The sequence below is a fragment of the Chionomys nivalis genome, chromosome 20 (assembly GCF_950005125.1).
Source record: "Chionomys nivalis chromosome 20, mChiNiv1.1, whole genome shotgun sequence".
NCBI classification, from domain to species: Eukaryota; Metazoa; Chordata; class Mammalia; order Rodentia; family Cricetidae; genus Chionomys; species Chionomys nivalis.
Window position 1 is genome coordinate 52,994,735 of NC_080105.1, and position 26,774 is coordinate 53,021,508.

Genomic DNA, 26,774 nt, shown 5'->3' on the forward strand with positions numbered 1-26,774 from the left:
TTCATTTCCTATAGTCCCTATTTTACCCACATAGATCCAGAAGAAACACAAGATCATTGCTGATACTGATATACTTTTCTTGAAATGTGTACATAAAAACCCCAGGAAGTTCAAACACCATTTCGTTTCTTCATTTAAAATCCTTAAAATGACACATTTTCCTAAGCCCAGTTTGCCAGCCTGTGGCTGCTTCCCTATAGAAGAAACCCTTGTTTCCATTTGGTGCTGAGACTGAATCAACAGCATCACCCAGTGTGTTGTCATGGAAACCATGGGCATAGCAATGGAGCTGTAATTTATCAGGCTTCAGTTACCTGAGGCTTATCTCCAAATGGCCAGGCTGTGAGATGAGAAGGGAACCTTTTACTTTCCAATATGTGTCTTCTCGGGAGCCTAGATGATAAGTTTCCTAGTTTGCTGGTCCTTAACCAAGGAAGGAGAAAAGACTCTTGGCCACCCCCAAGCACATCCACAGCACCCCCAGATCAGCTGAGTTCCCCAGCTTCGTGGAGTTCACCTTTTCACTCCAAGTGGTCCTAAGTTCTCTACAGCCTAGGAGATCTTCCCACCTGAGTTTTTCCTCCTTCGCGGGGTGGGCAGAATACCCACACAACAGAGAAGACAGCATTCTTTTTTTCTCGCTCTTCTTGTTGTTTATTTTTTTAAAAGTAAGAAACATGTTTATTGTGGAGATACATGATTCAGAAGTCTTTACACTTTAAAGTGTGTGTGTGTGTGTGTGTGTGTGTGTGTGTGTGTGTATGTATGCTCAAAAAGCCAAACTGGATATTTAAAATGGAATATAGAGAGCATCGCCCATGTTCTAGACTGCCCCCAGTTCCTAACTACTCATTATGGCTTCTCGGAAAGCTGACCTTGGCCAAATTGAGGTTCTGCATGGTTTCTCTGGGTGTTCCCGCTGCTAACCAGAGACCTGTGTGAACCCGTGCTTAACCCCTGGCACGGTCCAGCCACAGGAATCTGCACAACCATTCCGCCCGTCTGCCTGAGTGGTACTGTTATTCCATCTATTATTGTGCATCATGGCCCTGAACTTGAGAGACACATCCGTAGCTCCAGAATCTGCTCCCTAGGGCATGGGCAGCCAAATTCCATCGTGAGCATCCTCATTTTGGATGAGGCCTCCAGACTTAACAGGCAGTGTCAGATCATAACCATAGGGCCCAAGACCTCCCAGAGTGATGCAGGCTATCACCCGCATCACACCTTTGTGTGTTTACAAGCACCATCTCCCTGTCTCTGAGCACACCCTGCCTCTTCTCACTGACAGCTGAGCGCAGTGCTCGTGACTGTTCCCGGTCATTGTGAGCTACATGTAATCATGTGTGTAGTCATTATTGACTACAGCTGTGGGAAGTAGCAACATTTGAGCTTGTCTAAGTACTCACGCTGCTGGCAGGGATGCTGGCCTCATAGTAGGATAAAACACATGCCACCAGGCTCCTCCTTCAAAGTACATTTCCCTATGAATTCTGTAGAGAGGAAAAAGAAGGCTGCCTGTGGGGAGCCAGTGTCACCCATGGCTGTGGTAGAAAGACAGCATTAACAGAGAGCACTCAGCAGGGTCTTCCGGGAGCACTCAGCATAGCACCTGACCTGTGCAGACCCCCATGAGTTCTGAGAGCGCTGTGGTTGGTGAGTATGGACATGTGTCCAGTGGTAGGGACAGACACAAAGCTAATGAGTCCATTTCTGGAGACTAGAAGGGAGACTAGCATGGAGATAGGCTTTTTTCTTGCTTTGAGACTATTTTTAGTGATGACGGGCTCTCCCAATTACGTTTTTCCAAGTAGCTCTACCACCATCAATAATGAGTAGGGTTTGCATCCAAAGGAAACTTGCAGCTCAGAATCCCATTCTTCAGCTTCCCAGAAGCCCAGCTGTTGCTCCCTTAGTTCCTTGTGATTTAATGAACCTCATTAGAGGACAGACTTTAAATAGTCTCCTTACCAGGGCGGGCCAACCAAGGCTGGGAGGATAGAATCCAATGTGGGTTTTCTCCCTGCCCTACCGCTAAAGCTATGCGGAGCTCTCAGCTAGGAAACTGGCCCAGCCTTGTCGTTGAGCACATTTGTAATAAGCACTGAAGTTTCAACATGAATTGCTAAATATCACAGTTCAAGGTAAGGTTCACACTGTGTTTGAGAAAAGGCTTAGAGAAAAGTTCATGGCAAATTATAAAAACCTAAATCCCTCTTGAATCCATTGACATTTGGTACGGTACATGCTAGCAAATTATTGAAAGCGTGCACTTGCTGCTGTGAAGGTTTCGCTTACCTGTCTCAGATACTGAGGACCATGAAGGCTCTCTCAGCAAGTTGTTCTCCAGAGGTAGACTCCCGATTTCTGGCACGTGACCCCTATAGATCATATCTAGCTTGCAAGTCTGCCTGCTCACTTGAAATTGAATGGGAGTCTCACCTTGGACTGAGAGAAGCTTAACTAAGGGTGTGTGGGGAAGGGGTGGTATTTCAATGATGCGTTCATACTTGTTTACATCCCCTGATTATCTGTAAGTTTCTGTGTTCGAATTTTTTTCATCACCATGACAAATACCCATGGTTTGTAAATGATCTGATTTCATTTTATAATCTGAGACAGGATCTAATCTAGGAGCCCAGGCCTGCTGGTACTGCATGGGGTCCCAAATAATGGGTGGGACTATAGACAAGAGTTGCCTGACTAGAATGAGAAAAACAATTGAGAAAAGAGACAGTTTCAAATGGGTCACAGTTGCAGAGGTTCCCACGGGCCTGTGGCTTAGGTGCTTGTGTTTCTTCATTTCTGACCTGTAACGAAACCGGACTGACTGAGCAGAAGAGAAGAAGAGAACTGTTCACCAGAGGTGGCCAGAAAGCAGGAGGATCCTGAATATTGACAAGCCTTTTAAAGCACCCCCTCCAACCAGACCTCCATTTCCACGGTCTCTGCCACTTCTCAGCAGTGAATTATGACTTTTAATCTGTTAGGGGATTCATTCCATGATGAGATCAAAATACCCATGATCTGATCACATGTAAATCTTTGGAGTCGCTGGCTGGGGTCCAAGTTGTCAATGTGCTGACCTTGTGGGGTCCAATCTGTTGTGGTTTAAATGTGAGATGTACTTATAGACTTCTATTTGAATACTGAGTCCCCTGGTGAAACTGGTTGGGAGGTTGTATAGCCTTTCGGAGGTGGAGCCTTTTGGAGGAAGTGGGTCACTGGGGAGTCAAGCCTCGAAGGTTCACATGTCTTTCTGCTTATTTGTTGACTGGAAGAGGTGAGCAAGATGCCTCATGCAGTGCAGTTTCTAATTGGTCTTAATAATAAAAACCCAGAGTCAGATATTAGAGTAGAAAGATCAGAGAAGCAGATCAGCCAACCACCAGCTCTTACCTTTACAAAATCCTCAGGCTGAATGGGGTATCCTGCCATTACAAGTCTTCAGACCGAATTCACTGAGCTCCTGTCTCCTTCCACCTTATGTTCCTTTTTCCGCCCAGCCATATCCTTTCCTGTTTCCACCTCCCTAGTGCTGGGATTAAAGATGTGTGAGCCACTACCGCCTGGCTCTGTTTCTCTTTAAGACTGAATCAATCTATGGTCCAGGGTGGCCTTGAACTCACAGAGATCCCTCTGTCTCTGTCTCTGCCTCCCAAGTGCTGGGATTAAAGGTGTGCACCACCGCTGCCTGGCCTCTAAGACTAACTAGTGGCTCTCCCCACACTCTGATCGTCAGGCAGGCTATTTTTGTTACAGCACAAATGAATATCACCACAGCCTCAGGCTCCTGACATACCCATGGGAGCAGTCTTTTCTGCTCTAAACCACCTTGCCTTTCCCACCATGAAATTGCGAGCTCTTTCCTTTAAGTCGCTTCTCTAAAGTTTTATGTCACAGTCATGAGAAAATTGACTAAGACATCGACCGCCATGATATTCACACTGTTGACTCCATTCCCTATATGATCGTCAGCGTAGACTTTCACTGTCCTCAGCCCCATCAGACACCAGAGAGTGTTAGTAGACTGGCCACTCTCACCAACTGAGCAATGAACCTACTTCATGATGGTGTTTTTCTCCCTATATCTTGCCAGTTTACTATGGATGAGAACTCTCTTTTGCCACTTACTAGCATGGACTTAAGATCACATTTCTGAGTGATCTGAAATTCTCCTGGGTTATCTTTTCTAAGACTTCCATTCTTGTTGAAATACTTCTGAGCCTCTGGTACTCAATCATCCTTGAAGGTCTGGAAACATTTTTTATTTCTGTGAGATTCAGTGGGTTTTTTCCCCTCAAATGTTTATGCATATGAGATGTGAACATGTGGGTGTGATTAATATTTCTACTCTGGATGATCATTAATCTACCTCCCCAAATGGACTAATTTGGGGTCACAACAGTTGTGCTCCATCATTATCTGGGGCAGCAAGGATACCCTTAGGGTTTACAACTACCCTGCCTGTGTCCGCGCAGGATGTGTGGACCGTTGCTAATTACCTAGAAGGTTCCCTGTGCTCTGCGCAGTCGGCAGTTTCACAGTGCTCATCATCGAAACAAATCACACAAATAACTGCAAGAAAAATGACCTCGGCGCTAGGTTAAAGATAAAGTTTTAATGCACTGTGCTTGATCTGGGCTGTTGGCCTTTGGTGAAAACACTTCTCATGTTCCTGGCAGTCATGTGTGTCGTCACAATCACATCACTCTTAGGATCGATATGGGTAGAAAAAGCAGACAGGTAGAAAAAGCTTATGGGTCCTTACATTGCAAACTGTGGATTTTGAAGAGAGGGTTGTCAATCTGTAAGAATGAAAAAGCAATGGACCAGTGTAGGGACTTTGGTGGCTTCAGAGTATGGTAGAACTTCTTTTGTGTTAAAAGCAATAGAGAAGAAAAATCCGACAGAGACAGCTGATTGGTAAAGCCCTAGCAAACCAGATCTCCCTGCCATGTGCTTCTTATGGAAACCAGCACCCATGGTTTCTGCTGTAAACCCAGACTTGGACTAATACAGTTTTTCTCTTTCAGTCATCTCCTGTGGAAGCCTGTCCTTTCCCCCGAATGGTAACAAGATAGGGACACTCACTGTGTACGGAGCCACCGCCATCTTCACCTGCAACACTGGCTACACACTCGTGGGCTCCCATGTCCGGGAGTGCTTGGCCAATGGTCTCTGGAGTGGATCAGAAACAAGGTGTCTGGGTAAGCTACTCGTAAGTTCCCAAGTGGTATAATTCAAATAAACCTTGAAAATGGATCACAAGATGGGAAGTCCAGGGCCTCTGGTTGTTAAGGTTCTGACAACTTTGGTGAATCTGACCAACATTATGGTTACCTGTACCTTTCTGTATCTCAGGGTGTCTAAAGGTTCTTTTTTATCTAGTCTGAAAAATAAAACATGGCCATATTTTATATTCTGTGGTGTACAGTCAATCTTGCAGAGGGACTGGAGGGCTGACTCCATGGCTAAGAGTGCTTATTGCGCTTGCAGAGGACCCAGGTTCAGCTCCCAGAACTTAGGTTGAGTGGCTCACAATCAATCACCTGTAACTACTGCTCCATGGGATTTCTTCTGACTGCTGAAGGCCCACTCACAGACACACACCCACTCACAGACACACATATACACCCAAGAAAAAATAAAAATAAAGCCTTTAAATAAAACTTGCTATCATGTAGAGGACTGGGACTATATGACCCTAAAAGACCTTCACAGATGTAGTCTTTGTGTCCAAAAAGGTATACACAGTTCGCGTTTTCAGTAGCTTACAATTCCACCATGAAGTTGGTCATTTAAACCTAGGAAGTACCATGGGCTGTTTAAAGTGGTGCATGTTTGTAATATCTTGGCTTCGTTTTTCCGATGTTATTCTTTTGATGATTTGAAAGGGAGCAGGGAGGATGCTGCTTCCACTGGATTTTTATGCACAGATGTGGACAAAGCTTTGACTGTGCATTTCAGATATGCCCACGACTCAAAGCTTCTCCAACCCATTTCTGTATCGTCACTAAAATATCATACATATCTATAGTTCTCTCTTCCTACTTCCTGGCTGTCCCTGGTACCTGACCTCCACCCGGTACTCTCCTGAAACCTCCAATATCCTATATACCTCCCATATCGCAGCTCCCTCTATGACCCCATCCTTCTGTCCCCTCATCTCTCCAGTACTCCACCTCTCTCCAGTATCCTACCTCCCTCCATCATCCCAACCCTCTAGTATCCCGCCTATGTCATCATCCCATACCCTCCATCACCCCACTTCCCTCCATCACCCCATGCCTCCATCACCCCACCTCCCTCCATCACCCCATGCCTCCATCACCCCACCTCCCTCCATCACCCCATGCCTCCATCACCCCACCTCCCTCCATCACCCCATGCCTCCATCACCCCACCTCCCTCCATCACCCCATGCCTCCATCACCCCACCTCCCTCCATCACCCCATGCCTCCATCACCCCACCTCCCTCCATCACCCCATGCCTCCATCACCCCACCTCCCTCCATCACCCCATGCCTCCATCACCCCACCTCCCTCCATCACCCCATGCTTCCATCACCCCACCTCCCTCCATCACCCCATGCCTCCATCACCCCACCTCCCTCCATCACCCCATGCCTCCATCACCCCACCTCCCTCCATCACCCCATGCCTCCATCACCTCACCTCCCTCCATCACCCCATGCCTCCATCACCTCACCTCCCTCCATTAACCCATGCCTCCATCACCCCACCTCCCTCCATCACCCCATGCCTCCATCACCTCACCTCCCTCCATCACCCCATGCCTCCATCACCTCACTACCTCCATCATCCCATGCTTCTATCACCTCACTACCTCCATCATTCCATGCCTCTAGTACCCACCTACCTCTATTATCCCATGCCTCCATCACCCCACCTCTCTCCATCATCCCATGGCTCCATCACCTCACCTCCCTCCCTCATCCTGCCCCTCTATCACCCCATCTCCTTCCATCACCCACTCTTCCAGTACCTGCACCCCTCTCTATTACCCCACCTTTTTTTTTGCAGTGCCCTCTCTTTTCATTGCCCTACCTTTCTCTAGCACTATCCTTTACCCAAGTACCTATTCTCTAGATCTGTGCCAGTATCCATAGTCTTTCAGAGCCTTCTCTGTGCTTTATTGAATGTCTTAGGACTTGTGACCATTGAGGGGCCCTCTCCACTTGGCATAGCTGATGGGGACAAGGTCTTTTCTTTCTACTTTAGTGTAATTTAGCACCAAAGGGGTGAAGGAGGTGATCCAAAACACACCTCTTTTGCTTTGGCCTAGTAGGTAGACATGTAGGTTAGGCTATGTGGGAATCTTGGAATGTTTAAATGATTCTGTTTCTAAAACTCTTAAGGCCTAGGGTCCCTGTGTGTCCTACTAGTCCCAAACAAGCCCCCAATTCTGTGATCCTTCTGCTCTAAAGTGAAGGCCTGAAGCTCACAGGATGAGACACATGGGCCATTGATGGCCCTTTATTGTCATAAATGTGGTCTTTATAGGATGCTGTCTACCTTGGAAACCTTTGGAGGCTCAATGACTCAGAAGTGAGTCTGTTTGCCCAGTAGAAATTTAAACTGACATTAAGGAGAGAGAAAAACCTCCAGGTTATAATGAAGAAAATGTGAATGGTGAGAAGTTGGGGGAGGCTTATAAAAAAATAATGAAATCAGAGGAGCAGAGCATTTAGCAGGGAGATGAACAATGGGAAAGGATTGAGCTGGTGTGTAGCCACACATGCATAAGGCTGGCTAAATAGTGGACAGTAAATTTAGTGTAAAGGTTTTTTTCAGCTAGGCAAATATAGTTTCACAGTGACCATTGAGACTTGAGGGTTGAAGCTCACAATCTGCCAGATATTGAAATGGAGTGTACCCCTGTGCCGCAGTAACAGATTGCTGGTGGGTGGATCCCATAATTTATCCCCATAAGAAGGCAGTCCCAGGGGAAACCACAGAGTCAGGTGTGCAGCCTGTGGAATCTGTGTTGTGTGGATGTATGAGCAGGAGGGAGCAGAGCCGTGCTATTGCCAGGGGAGATTATGGGGTATTCAGACAGATGGATCAATGAAGGCACATTCCTAAACCTGGCACGGATACTGTGTACCTGGCACCATAACTACTGCTGAGTTCCAGAGCCCACATGCTAACTAGAGGCCTCGTGGGAGATCATATCTGTGAATGCTTTCTTTATGGAGAACACAAGTACAGCATTTGTAAGCTTCATTTTACTGAATTCTCATCAGAGAATGCAAAGTGTCTGTTACTCCTAATGGGGAAGGAAAAACGCTTAGACAAGTGACATGCTTGCCCATCATCATATGTCCCACCAGGAATAAAAATAGCATTTAAATGTAGACAGTATGGTTACAGATCAGGGGATATTGACCAAGGACTTCTGGTGCTCCACTGAGAATAAGTTAATTCTTAAAAGGTGGTCCAGAGGAAAGCTGCACTCTCCCACCAGCACTGAGTCACCAGGAGGCGCTGGCAGCTGAACTAGATGTGAGTTGAACTGTGGTACCAATAAATCCTCTCCCTCTCGGGACACACGTCAAAGAAAGGGGCATGTGCCCCTGTTTTCAGAGCCAGTGACTTCTTCACCTGCTTGTGTTTCTTGCTTATCAATCTGGCTATTACTTTTCTTCCATCTCTTGATTGTTATTTGATATTTGAATCAGTGTATCATCTGTTTCCATTGCTAGAGCTTTCTTGAGAGCACTCTGGGGTTCTACCAAGCTGAGAGACTTTTGAGTGACCAACAGTGCTACCACAACCGTATGACAGCTAACTCAATGATCACATTTGGAAAATGGCTTTCAGTATTATAGTTGGATTTTTTGTTGGAACTGTCAGCTCCCCAGGAATGACATGGAGACTAAATATTAATTATGAAAGCTCAGCCTTAGCTTAGGCTAATTTATAACTAGCTATTATAACCTAAATTAACCCATTTTTATCAATTTACCTTCTGCTTCATGGCTTTATTACATCATCTCCATACTTCCCATCCTGCTTGCTCTGCATCTCCTGGCATCTCCACCTCCTTCTCCCAATGTCTTCTCTCCCTGGAAATCCTGCCTAGCTATTGGCCATTCAGCTTTTTATTAAACCAATCAGAGTGATACATCTTCACAGTATACAAAACAAGATTATTTCACAACACAGTATCAATCATGGCATTTGGTAAATATGTTTTTTAATTAAAAATAAGGTTTTTATACAATATATTCTGGTTGTTTTCCCCATGCTAAGTTCTACTACATGTCCCCTCCCTTCCAGATTCACACCCTTCCTGTCTCTCTTAGAAAACAAACAGTCTTCTAATAACAAAATAAGATAAAACAAAAACCAACAAACCAGAGTAAGACAAAAATACCCAAACAAAAAAAAAGAGCCAAAAAAAAGGGGGAAAAAAAACTACAAGAAACATATTTAGAGGCAGAGACACATATATTCACATATACAAGAATCCCATAAAAATACAAAACCAGAAGCAATAATATCTATTAAAAGGGCATACAAGGAAATAAAAAGTCACAGTTTACCATTATGAGATGCAGAACATCGAGTGATGCCATTTGGCCATCTACTGCTGGGCATGGGGCCTACCCTTTAGAGTGGTTTCTTTCCCCAGGGACACTCCCTTGGAGAAAACTAAGTTTTCATTTGCAAGTAGTTATCAATTTGAGATAGCTTCTGGGTTCAGGGTGGGGTCATACATCCACTTCTCCTTTCAGCTCTCTGACACCATCTGGAACAGACCTGTGCACGCCCTGTGCATGCTGCCAGACTCTGTGAGCTCATATGGGCACCAGCCCCATGATGTGTGCAAGACCTTTATTCCTTGGTATATCATGATGACGTTTGGTGAAGACATTTTTTTTTTCAAAATAAAGTATATACATTTTTTTTTTAAATCAGAAAACAATCTATGTAATACCATGTCCTCAAGTCAAAAAGAGATTGCTTCTTGACAAAACAAAACAATAACCCTCAACTCCGTAGCTTTGCGGAAAAAGCCATCCCAATGAGAAGGGCACAGGAAGACAGGAAGGCAAAGCGAGAGTACCAGGTATTCTATAGGAAGCTCAAGAGCAGCAAGTGTTTCCCTGAATGTGATCAGTGACAGAGTGAGAAACAACATCCAAAGAACAAATCTATCATGGATTGAAGATGATAAACGGTGCCAAGAAACATGGATGCCCCATTGCCCAAACCCTGGCTCCTCTATCTTTTCCACATAGCCCAGTTTCTCTCTCAGAGAGTTCTGCTATCCCACCCCACCTTTCATGGATCTCGGTAGTCCATACCTAGTGTCTTAGTTAGGGTTACCATTGTCCTATTAGAATACCATGAGCATATGCAGTTTGGGGAAGAAAGGACTCATTCATTCATTCCATCACTGAGGGAGGACAGGGAGGAATCTGGAAGCAGGAACTGACTGACGTAAAGGGCAAGGAGAAGTGCTGTTTACTGGTTTGCTCCTAGTGGGTTGACCAGTCTGATTTCTTATTTGCCCCAGGACCACCCACCCAGGGGTGGCCCCACTACCCATAGCAGCCTGAGCTCTTCCACATCGATGACTTATTAAGAAAATACACTACAGGTTCGCCTACAGGTAAATCTTCTAACTCGCAATTGGAAGTCTTTTTTTTCCAAATGATTCTACCTTGTGGCAAGTTGGCATAAAATTAGCCAGGACACCAAGCTTCTTGATTCCAGTTCTGTAAAGAACCTGCATAGACACTGGGGTTGGGTGTTTCCCTAGGCTCATGGAGTCAGTGACCTAGATTTATGAAGAATATCTAGAAATGTTTTAGCATTATTTTGGACAAGAGGAACATTAGAAATAATAAATAAATAACTTTAGATATTGTTGAGGACCAGCCTCAATTAAGAAAAAAAAACACTTCCTGCCAGGGCGGAGGCATGGGAATTGAGGAAATATAAGTGAAAGATATGAAGACGCATAAAAATGATAAGACTGAAAACAGGACAGTATAGGAGAGAGTTTCAGGGATTATTCAAATCCCAAAAAATCACCTGCGTTTATTTTTCCACAGCTTTTTTTTTTTTTTTTCTTTTTTCGAAACAGGGTTTCTCTGTGGTTTTGGAGCCTGTCCTAGAACTAGCTCTTGTAGACCAGGCTGGTCTCGAACTCACAGAGATCCGCCTGCCTCTGCCTCCCAAGTGCTGGGATTAAAGGCGTGCACCACCACCGCCCGGCTTTCCCACAGCTTTTATACAGAATGTAAACTGGGGGAGCAGGTAACAAAAGGCTTCGTTAACATTCTGTTGCCTGGGTAGCAGGATGGCTCAAGTAACAGTTACTCAATGTACACTTGTTCACATAGGCAGAAAACATCTCCTCCCCAGGTGACCTCACAGTTACAGTGGAAGGAGCAGAATTACATTGGCTTATCCTGACCACCTGTTTACTTAACTTCAAAAGAGCCAGGCAACCACCTCCTGTGTTGGAAGGTGCAAGTTGCACCTGTTAGTCTCTCGAATTCTCTGACTACCAGATATCTGAGACGCCATGGAATGAAAGATGTAATGATCTGGTCGTGGTTAGCTTTTCTTATCTTTGCCAACCATGGATGGGTAGCTAGGTGTCTTAGCTGGAGTTTCTGTTGCTGTGAAGAGCCACCACAATCACAACTCTTATGAAGGAAAACATTGAATTGGGGATGGCTTACAGTTTCAGAGGTTTAGTCCATTATCATCATGATAAAACATGGCAGCATGCAGGCAGACATGGTGCTGGAGAAGGAGCTGATAGCTCTACATCTGATCCACAGGCAGCAGAAGGAAGTGTGTGTCATAATGAGAACAGCTGGAGCAAAGGAGACCTAAAAACCTGCCCCCCACAGTGACATACTTCCTCCCATAAGGCCACACCTCCTAAAAGTGCCACTCTCTATGGGAGTCATTTTCTTTCAAACCACCACAGTAGGGCTACCATGAAAACCTGTGTTGGGGCCCTTCCTTTTCCTCTTCCGGGAACGGTGCTTAGAGGCACTCAGAATGGTCCAGCGTTTGACATACCGTCGTAGGCTCTCCTACAACACAGCCTCCAACAAAACTAGGCTGTCTCGAACCCCTGGCAACAGGATTGTTTACCTTTACACCAAGAAGGTTGGAAAAGCACCTAAATCAGCATGCGGTGTGTGCCCGGGCCGACTCCGAGGGGTTCGTGCTGTGAGACCAAAAGTCCTCATGAGATTGTCTAAGACAAAGAAGCATGTCAGCCGGGCCTATGGTGGCTCCATGTGTGCCAAATGTGTCCGTGACAGGATCAAGCGGGCTTTACTTATTGAGGAGCAGAAAATTGTTGTGAAAGTGTTGAAGGCACAAGCGCAGAGTCAGAAAGCGAAATAAATGTGCGGCTTTTTTAATAAAAGGTCAAGGCTTGGTCAAAAAAAAAAAAAGAAAACCTGTGTTGGGAAGAATAAAACTAATTAAATTCATATACCAGGGATGGGATGAGGGTTTGTGCTGGTTTAGTACCATGGATATTTCTCTATTGGTTAGTAACAGAAGACACAGTACACTAGAAAATTAGGTTTCAGACTAAGTATTTAAGCCATCTGATTGACAGATCAAATGAAGATGGCATATCTGTCCAGCATCATAATGGAGTCTCATTTTTGAAGAGAGCTGCCCTATTGTGCTTTGTGCTTTGCCCAGGCCTTCCGTGGACTCCAATCTATACTGAGACTCAGACCATGTGATTCCATCATTGTATAAGATACTATGGTGGGTGCTTGGCCCAGGTTGTGGGTAGGGAATCTTCTATTTATCTTGAGAAGTACCCACAGGAACATTTTGCTGCGGCATGGTCCTTCTGATTATGATGGAAGAGGGATCTTGCCTCTGGTCCTATAGATGTGTCTGGTGATGTCTACATGGAAAGAATATTTCTGTTCATTGAATTGATAGAATTGATAGAAATGAATCAATACCACTGAGCATGCCGTGTGGAATTTTTCATATGAAAACCATATTTAAGGAGATAAAAAGAAGTTCTCTTGGCTCATACTCAAGAGTAGAATTCGGTCCTGTTGGAAGTATCTAATCTGAGTTCTGAGCTTGAACTTCTGAGTGAGGCTGGTGTGTGTGTGTCCTTGCAGAAGAGTTCAAGGTGAAGACATGCATGTGTGTGTCACTGCACAGCCTCACACTAGCTCCAAGAACACATTGTGTAGGACCCCACTTCTGCACTGTAGTTAGGGGCTCTAGAATTCTCTAAACTAATGAAGATATTCTTTGTGTTCTCTTCTGTGAACTGCAGTGCTAAATACCTATCTAGGCTGGAGCATTAAGCCATGACAACACAGACCCCCCCTATCTCCCCTACCAGGTCCTGTAACCCATCAGGAAAGTTTTATGATCACAGTGTTCTCTTAACTATTTTCTTGTTTTTATCTTCTTTGTACTAATTTCCCTTGAACCCAGAAGTGAACACAGCATCTAGAAGGAGGTGGTATGTTTGTAATCTAGGACCCCTGTTGTAAAACGCTTCATTAATCTCTTGATAACACACTTATGACATGTAGATTTTTCCAGCACAGGATGACCTGTCAGCTCTCCCACTGGGTTACCTCTTTAATCCTCGCTGTCAAAGATGCCTCTCTTAAGGGGTTCCACATAAAAACATCTGCTTTCCTGTACAATGGATTGCTCTTTGAAGTAGGTTTACATTTGTTCAGCCATACTGATTAGGAAGACACAAAGCTTGTTGTGACTATTATATGGTGACATTTACAAGGGCCGAAATAGCTAGGTCTCATAATCCAAAGTTCTATTTTAGAGGTTTCTTTTTGAAGATTGAGGGGAATAAAATTGGAATGTATTCTTTAAATAACTTATAGATTTTGAGAGGTCCATGTAAAAATGTTTAATAACGTAGCTGAGAATGACAGTGTGACATGACACAAAAATTGATTTTATTGGACGAGAGGAACTGCTCGTCCCCTCCATGAAGTGTCTGGGAAATGTGCATGGTGTCTTAGGGAAGGTGAAAAGTTTGGAACCATCTAACACCAATGCTCAGATTTTGTCCATGCATTCTTCTTGAGACTTGACGAAAGAACATTGTGTTGCAGAGGACGTAGCCCCCTCGGTGGATGTTGCCACCTGAGGTGCTGGGTGTAGTATAGCTTCTCAAACTCTTGTCCTCAGCAGGACTTCATGCCCTCAAGAGTCATTGCCTTTGTCTGGCACAGAAGAGCTCTTCAGCACCATCTTGCAAATTGCACACAGAAGCGAAGGAGTCTCATACATCAGTATTCTACAGTGTTCTTTCAACGCAGACAGACACACAGGTTTAAAAATATCCATGGATGTTTAATGCCAGCAGCAGCTTTCATGCCTTTCACAGATCTGATCTCCCTGACATTTTATGACTGCGTGTTAATACTTAAGAAGGGTCTGCGAAATGGCTCCAGTGTTCACTGTCCATATAAGCCTGGCTTAGCCCAAAGACGCTCGCCACACAGATTACATTGCGGCATGCAGCCTGCATTTCTGACTCCCAGGAGAGGCAGGATATTTTTAATACTCAGTATCTCATTGTCAGCCCCAAATACTGATAATCACAAGGCAAATACTAAGGTTGGACATTTGGTTTGTAGATTTTCTAAAAAGGGTTACAGTCTAATCCTCACGGGAATGTTGAGTATTCACAGTAAGGGAAGATGGCAGAGTGGCTGGTGACCTTAAGGCAGGTAGGACTCTGGGAAGTGAGTAGAGGGGTCATAGCAGAGGGGTCCCCTCTGCACCTCCTTCCACAGTGTTCCTCTCTCCAGCAAGGCTGCCAGCCCTACCTTTCCACAAAGAGGCGATTCTTTACAGTGCTCAAGGGCAAAGTTTCCATGGAATCAGCAAGCAATTTAGTTGTTTAATTTAAATTTCCAAATCATCACACTCCAAATCCAGAGGTTTATGTTCCTCTGTCCTTTCCTTGCTTATCCCTCTGGGGACTTGATTCCAGGATCTCTGTAGATAACAAAATCAAAATTCCAAAATATAAAGTCACTTTTGTAAAGTATGCAGTGTTTGTACGTGGCACATGACCTCTTGTGTCCTATAGTTCCTTTCTGTGTGACATGGGAGAGCCACCCTTCTAAGATGTCTCAGCACACAAAGTCCCACACCCTATGAGCAGCTCTGCATGTCTGTCTATCCATCTGTGGCCAGTCTCTGGGGTTATATCTGACTCTTCATTCCCAGCCCAAGAGCGTACCTGTGTGAGGTGAGGCACCCTCTGGTGTGATGACTTGAACGAGAACGTCCACCGTAGATTCAGATGTCTGAAGACTTGGTCCCGGTGGGTGGCTCTGTCTGGGGAGGCTTAGAAGGTATGGAGGAAGCGTACCACTGGAGGCAGTCTTTGAGAGTCTGAAAACTCCCAGCATCCCCAATGAGCTCTTTCTGCTTCCTGCTTTCGGTTCAAAATGTGCACTCTCGGCTATTTTGCCTGCCTACATCTTATGACATACCAGACTCATATTCCCTCCAAAACCATAAGCCCAAATAAACCCTCTCCTCTGTAAGTGGCCTTTTTGTCATGGTGTTACAGCACAGCAATAGGAAAGTAACTACTATACCAGTTGACATTAGATCAGTCAAAAGCAGCACAGAAGACAATACAACAAGCTGGGGGTTTCAAGGGATGGAATAGCCAAGGGAGAATAGTGAAACATCTATTTCCACATGTGGCCTCGAATCTGAATAGGGCTTGAGAGGACCCTCAGAAGCAATGTCTCACATCAGAAAAGGCAGAGAACCCCTTTCTAGCTGCCTTTCCCTATGACTCAAATCCAAGACTTAAAAAAAAAAATAGCAAAACATCACAAAATAATGGCATCTTAAATTCAAAGCTCAGAGTGCGTTTAATTCAAGTTTCACCTGAGGGAGTTTTTCTTCCTCACAATTTTGACATATTATTATGGATATTTAGGTTAAATAACCATAAATGAAATTGTTGTGGCTATTCTGTAGATGTAACTAGCCTATATTTTTATGACGTGAAATTTAATTTAAGAGACAAACTTGCTGAAACTAGACAATGAAATGAGAAATGAATGACTGTTTCAAATCAGGGATCAGCTTGTATGATATTAATTGTGTGTCTGACACAAACTACAATCACCTGGTAGAAGAAGATCTTGGTGCAGGACCTAGATCAGGTTTGCCTGTGCGCATGCCTATTGAGGATTGTCTTGCTTATGTTAAATGGCGTGTAAAGATTCAGTCCACTGTGGACAGCAGTGTTCTCCGAACTTAGGTCTTGGACTACACAAGAGTAGAGAAATTGAACGATGTGCTGAAATCATGCACATATCACTCCTCTTGGCTCTAGACTGGGAACATGATGTGACCAGCTGTTTTCAGTTCCGGCCACTTAGACGCCTACAGTGGCGGCTGTGAGCTGGAACTGTGAACTAAAATAAGTCCTTGTTCCTCTAACTCCTTTCTGTCGGGGTGCCTTTATCCCAGTGACAGAAATGAAACCAGGACACCTGGTCTACATTGATTCGGATTGGGAACGTGAAGTACCGCAGCATCCCGTGGCTTCTTCCTTTCTTTGGCACAGGGCTGAAGGGCAGTGATTTTGAAGTATATCCTCTATTTCCTTTAAGGGTTTAAGCCACTTCCCCAGAAAGTAGGGTAGCCAAGTTAGGGGTGCAATGCCCTGGGAAATTTCCCATGCAGATATAGTACACCTTGCCCCCTGCCTACTAAGGAATATGTACATAACCATGTGACATAAAGGCATGCACCACTTCAATCTACACATGAACTAAAAGTTGGATGGAGATACGCAGAGTTTGGAAACGAGTATGTCCAATCAAGTTTGTCTGACTGAGAGGGACGAGAAGTGCCCACTTGAAGCTGTGTGGGCTTTGTTAGATATGCCCTCTTCAGCAAGCCATGACTGGTTCTCAGTGACCTAAGTGACCCCCAAAGCATCTGGAGCTATCTAGAAGAGTGGTTCCCAACCTTCCTAATGATGTAGCCCTTTAATAGAGTCCCTCATTTTGTGGTGACCCCCAACCATACAATTATCTCGTTGCTCCTTCACAACTGTAATTTTGCTGTAATTATGAATCGTGATGTAAATATCTGATATGCGACCCCAGAGGGCTCACAACCCACAGGTTAAGAACCACTGATCTAGAGTGATAGCCAGGATCCAAGTGACTTAATAATCTCTGAGGATCTGGCTGTACATGGTTCTGGAAACTCGGTCCCATATTCATCATCTCCAACACTGCAGCCACCCTGTGTCAATTATGAAACCCCATTTCTGGGGTTGGGTGTGTTCCTCTTCCTTCTTTCCTCTGCTGCCCACTGGGTTAGAAAACCTATCCCTATCTTCTGATTTTGACTCATGAAGATAGATCACATGCCATAGAAGTAAGAAAGTGATAGAATAAGTAATCAGAGACACTATAACTGGAGTGATGGCTATAAGTCCTCATGACTGTTGAGAAAATATGAACAAGTAGAAAAGAGCAATAATGTAGGCTAAAAGTACATATGTCAGTGGGGAAATTCTCAGCTATGCATTCATCTCTGTTACTGACTTGACAGTGAAGGTAAATGAATTGGGAATACCATGGGTTCATGCTGACACATTCTCTGATGAGTTTCCCATTGTTTTGTGTCCATCCTCAGCGGGTCATTGTGGCTCTCCAGATCCCATTGTGAATGGCCATATCAGCGGTGATGGCTTCAGCTACAGGGACACAGTGGTCTACCAGTGCAACCCCGGGTTCCGGCTCGTGGGCACCTCTGTGAGGATTTGCCTGCAGGACCACAAGTGGTCGGGACAGACCCCTGTTTGTGTCCGTGAGTAGAGTATGCGGAACTGCCCTGAGGACCGCATCTTCCCATTTTCCTGTGTAGTCTAGTCATTGCTCAAACATGTTCCACCTTCTAAGTCAGCAGGGGGAGTTATCTTTCCCTTTTCTCTGTCCCGAGTCAAAGTATAAGATTGCTGTCCCGGCTTCCCTGTCCGTCATTTTCTATGTTATCCCCTAGACTCCAGCCCTCCATTCATTCTCTCACCAATTAATTAAAAGTCACCTTGTGAGTGCTGCCATATGCTCATCCATAGGCCGTTCAGGGTGAGAAACACTGCTGATTAGAGAAGGGTGTGGACAGGTCCCTTACTGCCCTATGCTGTCTGGTATTGGGTCATCGGTTTCAGGATGAATAACGAGCTTTGCAGCAGCTCTTCAAAACAAGTGTCTACATGCTGGGCCTGTTCTCAAAACCCATGACTTCAAACGTGTACACTGGGTCTTTACAGGTGTTCCTCCTTCTCGGTGCAAGATCCTGCCAGGCCCATGCTTCTGAGAGCCTTCACTTTCTATGAGTGATGCAGAGGTGTAGGTGGGACTGAGTAGTACTGGTGTCTCTAACAGCTCTCTGGAAATACAGAATAAGAATCCAGCTCCACTTAGCAGGAAGAAGCTGCTGACAAGATAAATGAGTAGGAAAAGGGCAGTTTGTGGGCGTTCCATGTTCCTTTGAAAGTACCTGTGAGTGAGAGACCCTGCCTGGCTCTGTGTGGTGCTGGGTAGAGCCCAACTGTCAGGGCAGTTCATCACACTTCATAAGATAACACGACAGGCATCACATGAGAACAGTTACTTTTCTTAGTCTATGATTCACTTACTACTAGAATAATTTGCAATCTGATGTTGAAAACAGACCCCCAGAGTGTTTCCAAATGACAGTTTCAGGACATCAGCTGGTTGTACCAAGTGGGAAATACTCAAAATCCTAGATAAACAAAAGATTGGAACTTGTGTCTGGCTTCTTTGTTCCAAGTCAGTTGGCATTCTGCTGGTTTGCTTCAAGAGCACTAGTCCTGGGGTAAAGGGCAAGGATTCTGGTGGTAGAGATCATTGCCCACCATATCAAAACTAAAGGCCCTAAATTCTGTGCATTGTTCTGTCTCCCAGATCTTCCACACCAGAACACCACCCTCGATGTCTCTAGGAAACCTTTCCGTCTATACGTTTTCATGTCTACCCATTTGTTCTCAGTGACTCCAGGTGGGAGAGGTACCTTGTTTAGCGTGGGCAGTAATATAGACCTTGCTCCCACAGCCATCACATGCGGACACCCGGGAAATCCTGCCCATGGGCTCACCAATGGCAGCGAGTTCAACCTGAACGACCTCGTGAATTTCACCTGTCACGCGGGCTACCTGCTGCAGGGTGCCTCCAGGGCCCAGTGTCGGAGCAATGGCCAGTGGAGCAGCCCCTTGCCTATCTGTCGAGGTAAAAAAAAAAAAAAAGTCTCTAGGGATGGAGTATTGTGCCCCAAGGTACAGACAAAGTGAAATGCTAAGTTAAATGTGTAGAACTCAGGGTTCCAGACTGTTGTACATCAGCGCAGGTCCCATTGAGAGTGTGTCCTGTCTAACACAGGCCCTGAAGGCTCAGCTGAGTCAGCTCACTGTATGCCAGGGGGTGCCCTATAAATCACAGGCTCCTCTAGGTGTCCTTTATCTGCTCAGGACAGGTGGTACTTCTCTGTTCAAGGGACCATTTGGTTTTTGGTTATCTTGATCTGGGCTTGCCATGCCAAGCATTGGCCCGGGATGCAGCTGTTTGTTCCAGCTTTTGCAAACCATCCTCAGGTTTATTTCATTGCCTCCAGCTAGGTCATCCCTGCTAGGTTAGCTCTTGGGTTACATCTTGGTTATAGAAACAGTGCGCCGTGGGGCCTTAACACATATCCTCCTCAGATCCATAAATATTTCTTTAGCTCAGGGAAATCAAAGCTCTCATCCATAAACTCAAGTGCTTCATGAAATTCAGAGAACATTGTTCCATAGCGCCAAAGGGTCTTGATGAACCCCATCTCTGCCTGGACCTGCCCTCCCCCATCCCAGCAAGTGAATCAAACCCATCCACTGAGATAGGTTTGCTTTCAACTTCCAGAGCCCACCGTGGGCAGTGGCTGTTGAGAATTCTGTGCACAGCCCTTTTCTGAGCCAGACATATCTGGAGAGGGTGCTTGCTCCATGGCAGCTGTCCCATTCGCTGGCATGGTAGGGGAAGTGCGAGGTAATCAGGCCATTTGCTAGTTTGCACCTGAGGATGCCTGCTGCTAATTCCTCCCAAGATGCCCATGGGCATTTGGGCTAATGGAAGCCATTCAGCATAACCAGAGCGTGTCCTGTACCGCTGAGAATATTTTCCTCTCCTCCGGAGGCAAGAGGGTTCCCATCAGAGGTGGCCTAACCTACATTTCCATGCGGCGCTGATGGGAGAACTGCCGTTTTCAGCTGCCGTCACGGTGTATTGACAGCACCGTTCCTTTAGGGGCACACATAAATATGTATAGGTTGGGTGTGGCTAAATAATAAGCGTGTCCCAGATCTCAAACACTGTACTCTAAAAAACCTATTCAAACCAGCGCCATTACATTACATTTTTAGAATGTAAAAACTTAGGAAGAAAATTGGTTTAAAATGTATATTGAAGAAGCATGTTTTTAGGAAATAGATTGGCCTCATAACTTCAAAACTATAATAGTAGCCAATCTGATGCTCGACATGTCTATAACAAAGAATAAATACAACCAACAGGAGAATCAGAAATTCATGAGGAGGTTCCCAGATCAACTTTTGCCTTCATAAACTATCTAATTGATTTTAAACTTACTTTCTTTTGCACTTTGGTATAGGATTTTGCTTCTTTGTTTGCTTGTTTCCTGTTGTAATTTATGAAGTTATTTTTAAATTCATTGTAAATTCATTGTATAAGATTCTGCTTACATAGGGAATTTTCACATAACTATATATTGTATGTTGAGCACATTCCCCCATGCCCTAAGTTTCTTGTTTTATAGCCCCACCCTCTGTTCCCCTTTGTCCCCTGGACAATTTCAAATACATTTTCCTGTCCTACATACATATATGATTTTATGTATCCATATGAAATCTATAGCCTGCAAACAAGAGGAAACAAAAAGTCGTCATTCAGAGACTCGTGTCATATACTTAATGTGATCATCTACCATTGGCTTCTTTGTCTTCCAGAGGACGTAGCTTTACTCTTCTTTATGGCTGGGGAATAAAAGCTTCATCTATATGAAATGCTTCGTTTTCTAGTGGTAAACTGTTCGGATCCTGGGTTTGTGGAAAATGCAGTTCGCCATGGACAGCAGACCTTTCCGGAGATCTTCGAATATGGGATGAGCGTGATGTACCACTGCAAGAAGGGGTTCTACCTGCTGGGGTCTTCTGCCCTGACCTGTATGGCAAATGGCTTGTGGGATCGCTCCTTACCCAAGTGTCTGGGTGAGTGGGCTTCTCAGCCACAGCGCCAAAGGCAACAGCAGCAATAGAAATGCATTTCCACAGTGTCTTGTAAACACTAAATTTTCACTCTTTCTCCCTCTCCTGTCACTGTGTCTGCCAATCCTTAATACGGGTGAGCCAGAAACCACCAAATACAACCTAAATGAGTGTGAGACGGGAGAAAAGGATGTCTCACCTCTACCTCTGCATAGCAACCTCTGCCTGCTTTAGTCTGTGAGACTGGCTTACTCTTTACCTTGCTGGAGACCAGCTTTGAAAAGTAAACCACTTACCTGGGTAGGATCATAGGGATTAGAAAAATAATTAAAGAGAATGAAGATGCGAGGAAAATAATAAAACAGAAATGTAGGATAGTACCAGGAGGGAGTTCCAGTGAATACTGAAATACTGTGTTTAATTGCCATTTAAATACCTTAAAATACCCTGACCCCAAAAGGTAGGAATAAGATTTTAAAAACTGCATTAACATGATACAAGGAAATGAAGAGACCAATTGAAGGTTGTGGGCTACTTTCTTAGTTAAACATTCTGTTGCTAGAACAAGACAAGTAACGCTCACACCCTACACCAAAACATTCTGTAGGCAAACCACTCCCTGGGAGGAAACCATTCTTATCTCTCTAAGCGGGTAGGAACGTAATTGGATTCTTATACTTTTGTTTGAGGTAGAAACAGATCTGTTTCTCAATACTTGAAATACAAGGTCTGGATATTAGCCACACCTGTTGACGATAACCTTGAGAGAGCAGAACTCCCTGGTCTAAATCTAGGTGGGACTTTTGTTTGAGGTAGAAACAGACAATAACCTTGAAGGAACAGAAATAAGTTCCACCTCTCTGACCTTTGGTCAGGGTGGAGCAGCAACAGGTTTGAACAAGCTGGAATTCTGACCTTCAGACAAGGTGGAAATAGGCTCACATTTTTGGGCTTCCACATTACCTTCCATCATGATGGCCATAAATCTCAGTGTCTTCACCCCTCAACCTCGCTCTGAATTTCTGGATACAGAAGGATCAGTCTAGGGCTCTGAAGTGGGTTCTTGATCAGCATCCATGACAGAGATGCAGCCCTTGCTGGAGAGAATGGGTCTGGCTCCCACGGCCCTTCCAGTGTGGCCAACTGTGGTCCCAACTGGCAGAAATTAGACAAACCTCACAGGAGCTATCAGAAAGGACAGTTCTGTGAAGGGCAGAGGTGCCCTTCTGCACAGATGAAGACCTAAACAGTCACCAAGATCCCAAAGAATTTGCTGCCTCTCGGTTAAGAAGATGGAGATGAATGAGAATGTATCTGTCTATACATGCCTCCATAGTGCAACGTTTCCCCCTTGTAAACAAAGCAAAACTGTCCTGCAGCACAGAAGGAATCATCTTCCAAATTTAACCTATCCATTTAGAAAATACCACTGTCTGTGTTTCTCAACTCAGGCAGGAGCAGAGGAGTCCTTACAGTAAAATGAAATGTCCCCTTCATAGTAATGCGCAGGAGACAGGTGGCATTGGGGCAGGAGCTTCCTTGCTACAAAGTGCCTCCTCCCTTCCAGCTGCAGAGCTTTGAGGGTGGATAGGTACGGGATCATCTCACCCATCCCCTACTTCAAGGGAGTTTTCCTCCCCAGCCCTACACAGAAAGAGACTCTGACACTGCGGTTTCTTTCCACCAAGAAAGGGAGTATTGAGTACTCAGCGTTAGTCTATGAATGGGCCACAGTCTCTCCTCCTTCCTTCCTTTTGACCTTGTTCTCTCCTGCTCTTGGGAGATTCCCATCAGCCATTGTACTGATGCTAATGTGCTTGATCTGCAAGCCCTGGTATTTAACAAACATCTTGTCCCTTGGCTGGTTGGTCCCCACTCCTACCCCTCCTTGTCCCTCTTGTCCTTAACAACAAGAGGGTGGGAAGGAGCATCTCAAAGGGGAACTTGACATGTTCCGGGGAGGCTCAACATCACCTTCTGCTGCCTTAGCCTGCTTTCTTGGATTGTTTTCCTTTTGTTCTCTTATTTCGGCCAGCATTGGCCATTTACCCAACACTTGAGTGTTTTGGATCTAATTGGCTACCTTTTAGAACTCCATATGAAACGTGGGTCTGCACTTGAACGAGTGCTAAAGCTAGACAGCTAATGAGGGCTAATGGGACCCAGGGGAGGGTCTGCCTTCCAGCTCCAGCTCCTCCTCTCTGGTCCTCATCACTGCTGTGCTGCTAGTGATCAAAAAGAGTTCATCTTTGATATTGAATCCATGCCTTTGAATAAGTACCTGGCAATTTCCACCCAGCTAGTCATCTGCGTGAAGCGTTGCAGTGTGTCTGTCCCTACCCGCGTTAGGTAATTCACGAGGAAAAGGAGAGTTTTCCCTACCCGGTACTCTGTTCATCTGGATCCTGGAACATGTCTAATGAAGGATGTTTACCACAGATTATAGACTCCGTCTGGCCTAATTTTAAAGACATGAATGAAGCCACCGAGATGATTTTTTAGACAGTGTTGAAGGGGAGTTAGTTTCTCATTTGTTATTTTTACTTTACACATTTTACATCACAACCCACTAAAAGTATGCTCACTAGGCTGGTTCTCCTAGACAGATGAGCTTAATTAAGTAAATTTAATCTAATCTTATCTCGGAGCAAACTGAATGATTATCATGTTAACTGATGAAGTTATGCGAATAGTTCTGATGGAATTGTATGGGTTTTCACTTGAAAAAAAGATTCCCTTTCTTCTCTCACAGATTACAATTAGAGCTAGATAGATAAAGGGAGGCAGCTGTTTTCTCTCCTTGAAGGGTGATGTATAAATTCCAACTTTAAGCAAAGCTCTCCTAAGTCAAAAAAATTACATCACCGCTACCTTTCCTTTTTTCAGTAACTAAGTATGTAAATGCTGTCTGGAAAAGGCCATTTCTTTTCTGTAGAGGACATACTTGGGTCCTGTTCCTTAATGGGTAATGGAGGGGGTGGGCACTGTAATGGGAGCCTTACTATGCAAGACATATATCCTCCTTTATTCTAATCTCATCCCCAGCTATATCATGTGGGCATCCTGGGGTCCCTGCTAATGCTGTCCTCACTGGAGATCTGTTTACATATGGAGCCACAGTCCAGTACTCCTGCAAAGGGGGCCAGACCCTCACAGGCAACAGCACGAGAGTCTGCCAAGAAGATAGTCACTGGAGTGGAACCCTTCCCCATTGCTCAGGTAAGGAGCCCTGTGTTCAAAGCATTGGATAGTTCCACACATAGCTGTAATGATGCAAAATATGCTTCTAGTATAGATAATTACCATCATCTCTGGTCCTCACCATAGGAGGTATCAGCATTGACATCTTCACCACAACCTTTGGTCCTTATCCCATAGATCAACATCATCTTCACCATCATCACTGGTCTCCATCATCAACTCCATTAGTTTATCATAGGCCACACCACATAAGTCATGACCAGCATCATCCTCACCATTATTACTGGTCCCCACCACCAAGATCACCCACCATCATGTCAACCTCACCCCATCACTAAACCACATCACAGGTCCATATGGTCTTCTTCAACATCTCCATCATTATCCCTGGTTCCTGTCATTGTGTCAGCATCCTTGCAGGTCTATCTCTGCATTTCCTTCTGCAAGGGTTTCAGATAACCTGCTGGAGCTCTTGCTTATCCTGGTTAAATATTTTATTGGCTTCTATTCTGTTTTCCCACATTTTCACCTCTAGTATAGCAGGTCTCTCTCACCCATTTTCACATCTTAATTTTTCTGTGGGTGATCTTTAAGTGAGCTGTAATACTTAGTATCTCTAGATGTTTCCCTGAAGAATAGTGGTGTCCCTGTGTGGCTGGTATCCACACAAGGGATAGGTCCTTTGGACAGTCAGGGACATCGCTAGGGCCCCCATTTCTCTTGCTTCCCACACTCACTGTCCTGGATTGCTGCTGTTAATGCATCTCAGTATTTCACCTCTCCTCAACCATTTTTTATTTAGTGACAAACATTGTCTTTTTTTTTTTTTTTTAATTTTCGAGACAGGGTTTCTCCGTAGCTTTTTGGTTCCTGTCCTGGAACTAGCTCTTGTAGACCAGGCTGGCCTCGAACTCCCAGAGATCTGCCTGCCTCTGCCTCCCGAGTGCTGGGATTAAAGGCGTGCGCCACCCACCGCCCGGCGAGAAACATTGTCTTAAGTTTCTTCCATGTTAGGAAGTATGACAAAGAAAACATTTCTTCCTAGATGCCACAGTACTGTGAAAAGCATAGCCTGTGTTAGAGGTATATTTAAGAAAGCTTTCAGTGCTTTTGAAGTTTTACACAAAGCAACGTGATCTAAACAAGGCATACATCCCCTGTGTTTTGTTCTCCTTAGGAAACAGTCCTGGATTCTGTGGTGATCCAGGGACCCCTGCACATGGGTCTCGCCTTGGGGATGAGTATAAGACAAAGAGTCTTGTGCGTTTCTCCTGTGAGATGGGACACCAGCTGCGGGGCTCTGCCGAGCGCACGTGCCTGGTGAATGGGTCCTGGTCAGGAGTACAGCCTGTGTGTGAAGGTGAGTGATTCAGGCCCCGCAGTTCTCCCAACCACTGGTTCTTCATCCTAAAGTGACTGGGAGCATCCGGAGGGATCTCTAGAGGATTGGATCACTTGTACCCTTGAACCTTTCTCCCAAAAGTTTCAAGAGTATCACCAAGACTCTGAGAGAGCCCTAGCGATGTCCCTGACTGTCCAAAGGACTTATCCCTCTTGTTCTTATCCTTTGAATGTTTATCACACAAAAGTGGGTTTCTAATCCGATGCTAACCTGTGACTGATGCCTTGTTATATGGATCTTGGAGGTGAATGGAGGCTGAGGGGCAATGAGGAGAAGCAGCTCAATCAGAAGACAGAATCTCTATGGGCAGGGAGTCCATCACTTCTGACATCACTCTGCTGGTGCCTTCGTGCACAGTGGCTGCAAAACAATCTAAAGTTACAATCTGGGTGGCATATTGGGTCAGTATATCTGACCTCCATAGGAGGTAGGGGTGGTTTCTTTCTCTTCATGTCCGACACCAGGTCAGTAAGAGAACACAGGGGGATGCTTCATCTTTTGGTTATGGGATGTCCTGACCATGTGGATCCCTGGTGTCTACAGGACTCTCACAGTCCAGCTTCCCTGTGACCACATCCTAACCCATCTGGCCAGAGCCTACCCGATCACTGAGTGTCAGGCTGTGTAAGCCACAAGCCTTCCTGATCCTTCTCAGTGTATGTCCATGTTTTAGGGAACCATGGGTAAATTGATAAGTACTATTTAACACAAATATCAAGCAGGATATTGTTGAAAGATCTGATTTAGGTAGAGATGTAGGTTCAGAATCATATTCATTGCAGAAGTGGATTATTATTGATTAGTTATGCCTGCCA

The 26,774-nt window shown here is 45.0% G+C and overlaps 2 protein-coding genes across 3 annotated transcripts in view; both read left to right on the top strand.

Moving 5' to 3' along the window:
- The window catches only part of Csmd1 (CUB and Sushi multiple domains 1), a 1,398,492-nt gene that overhangs the window by 1,341,429 nt on the left and 30,289 nt on the right, over positions 1–26,774 (top strand). For both annotated transcript variants that reach the window (XM_057752269.1, XM_057752268.1), the window contains exons 52-57: positions 5,037–5,210; positions 17,714–17,887; positions 19,156–19,329; positions 21,171–21,359; positions 24,402–24,575; positions 25,735–25,917. In XM_057752269.1, the coding sequence (XP_057608252.1) occupies positions 5,037–5,210; positions 17,714–17,887; positions 19,156–19,329; positions 21,171–21,359; positions 24,402–24,575; positions 25,735–25,917 (1,068 nt within the window). The remainder of the gene's footprint in view (positions 1–5,036; positions 5,211–17,713; positions 17,888–19,155; positions 19,330–21,170; positions 21,360–24,401; positions 24,576–25,734; positions 25,918–26,774) is intronic.
- LOC130862585 (60S ribosomal protein L34-like) lies at positions 12,040–12,443 on the top strand. The gene has a single exon (XM_057752270.1). It carries the CDS (start codon positions 12,056–12,058, stop codon positions 12,407–12,409), a length of 354 nt encoding a protein of 117 aa, XP_057608253.1. The 5' UTR covers positions 12,040–12,055; the 3' UTR covers positions 12,410–12,443.

Coding starts and splice junctions, on each gene's coding strand:
- LOC130862585 (XM_057752270.1), top strand. CDS start 12,056: ATGGTCCAGCGTTTGACATACCGTCGTAGGCTCTCCTACAACACAGCC.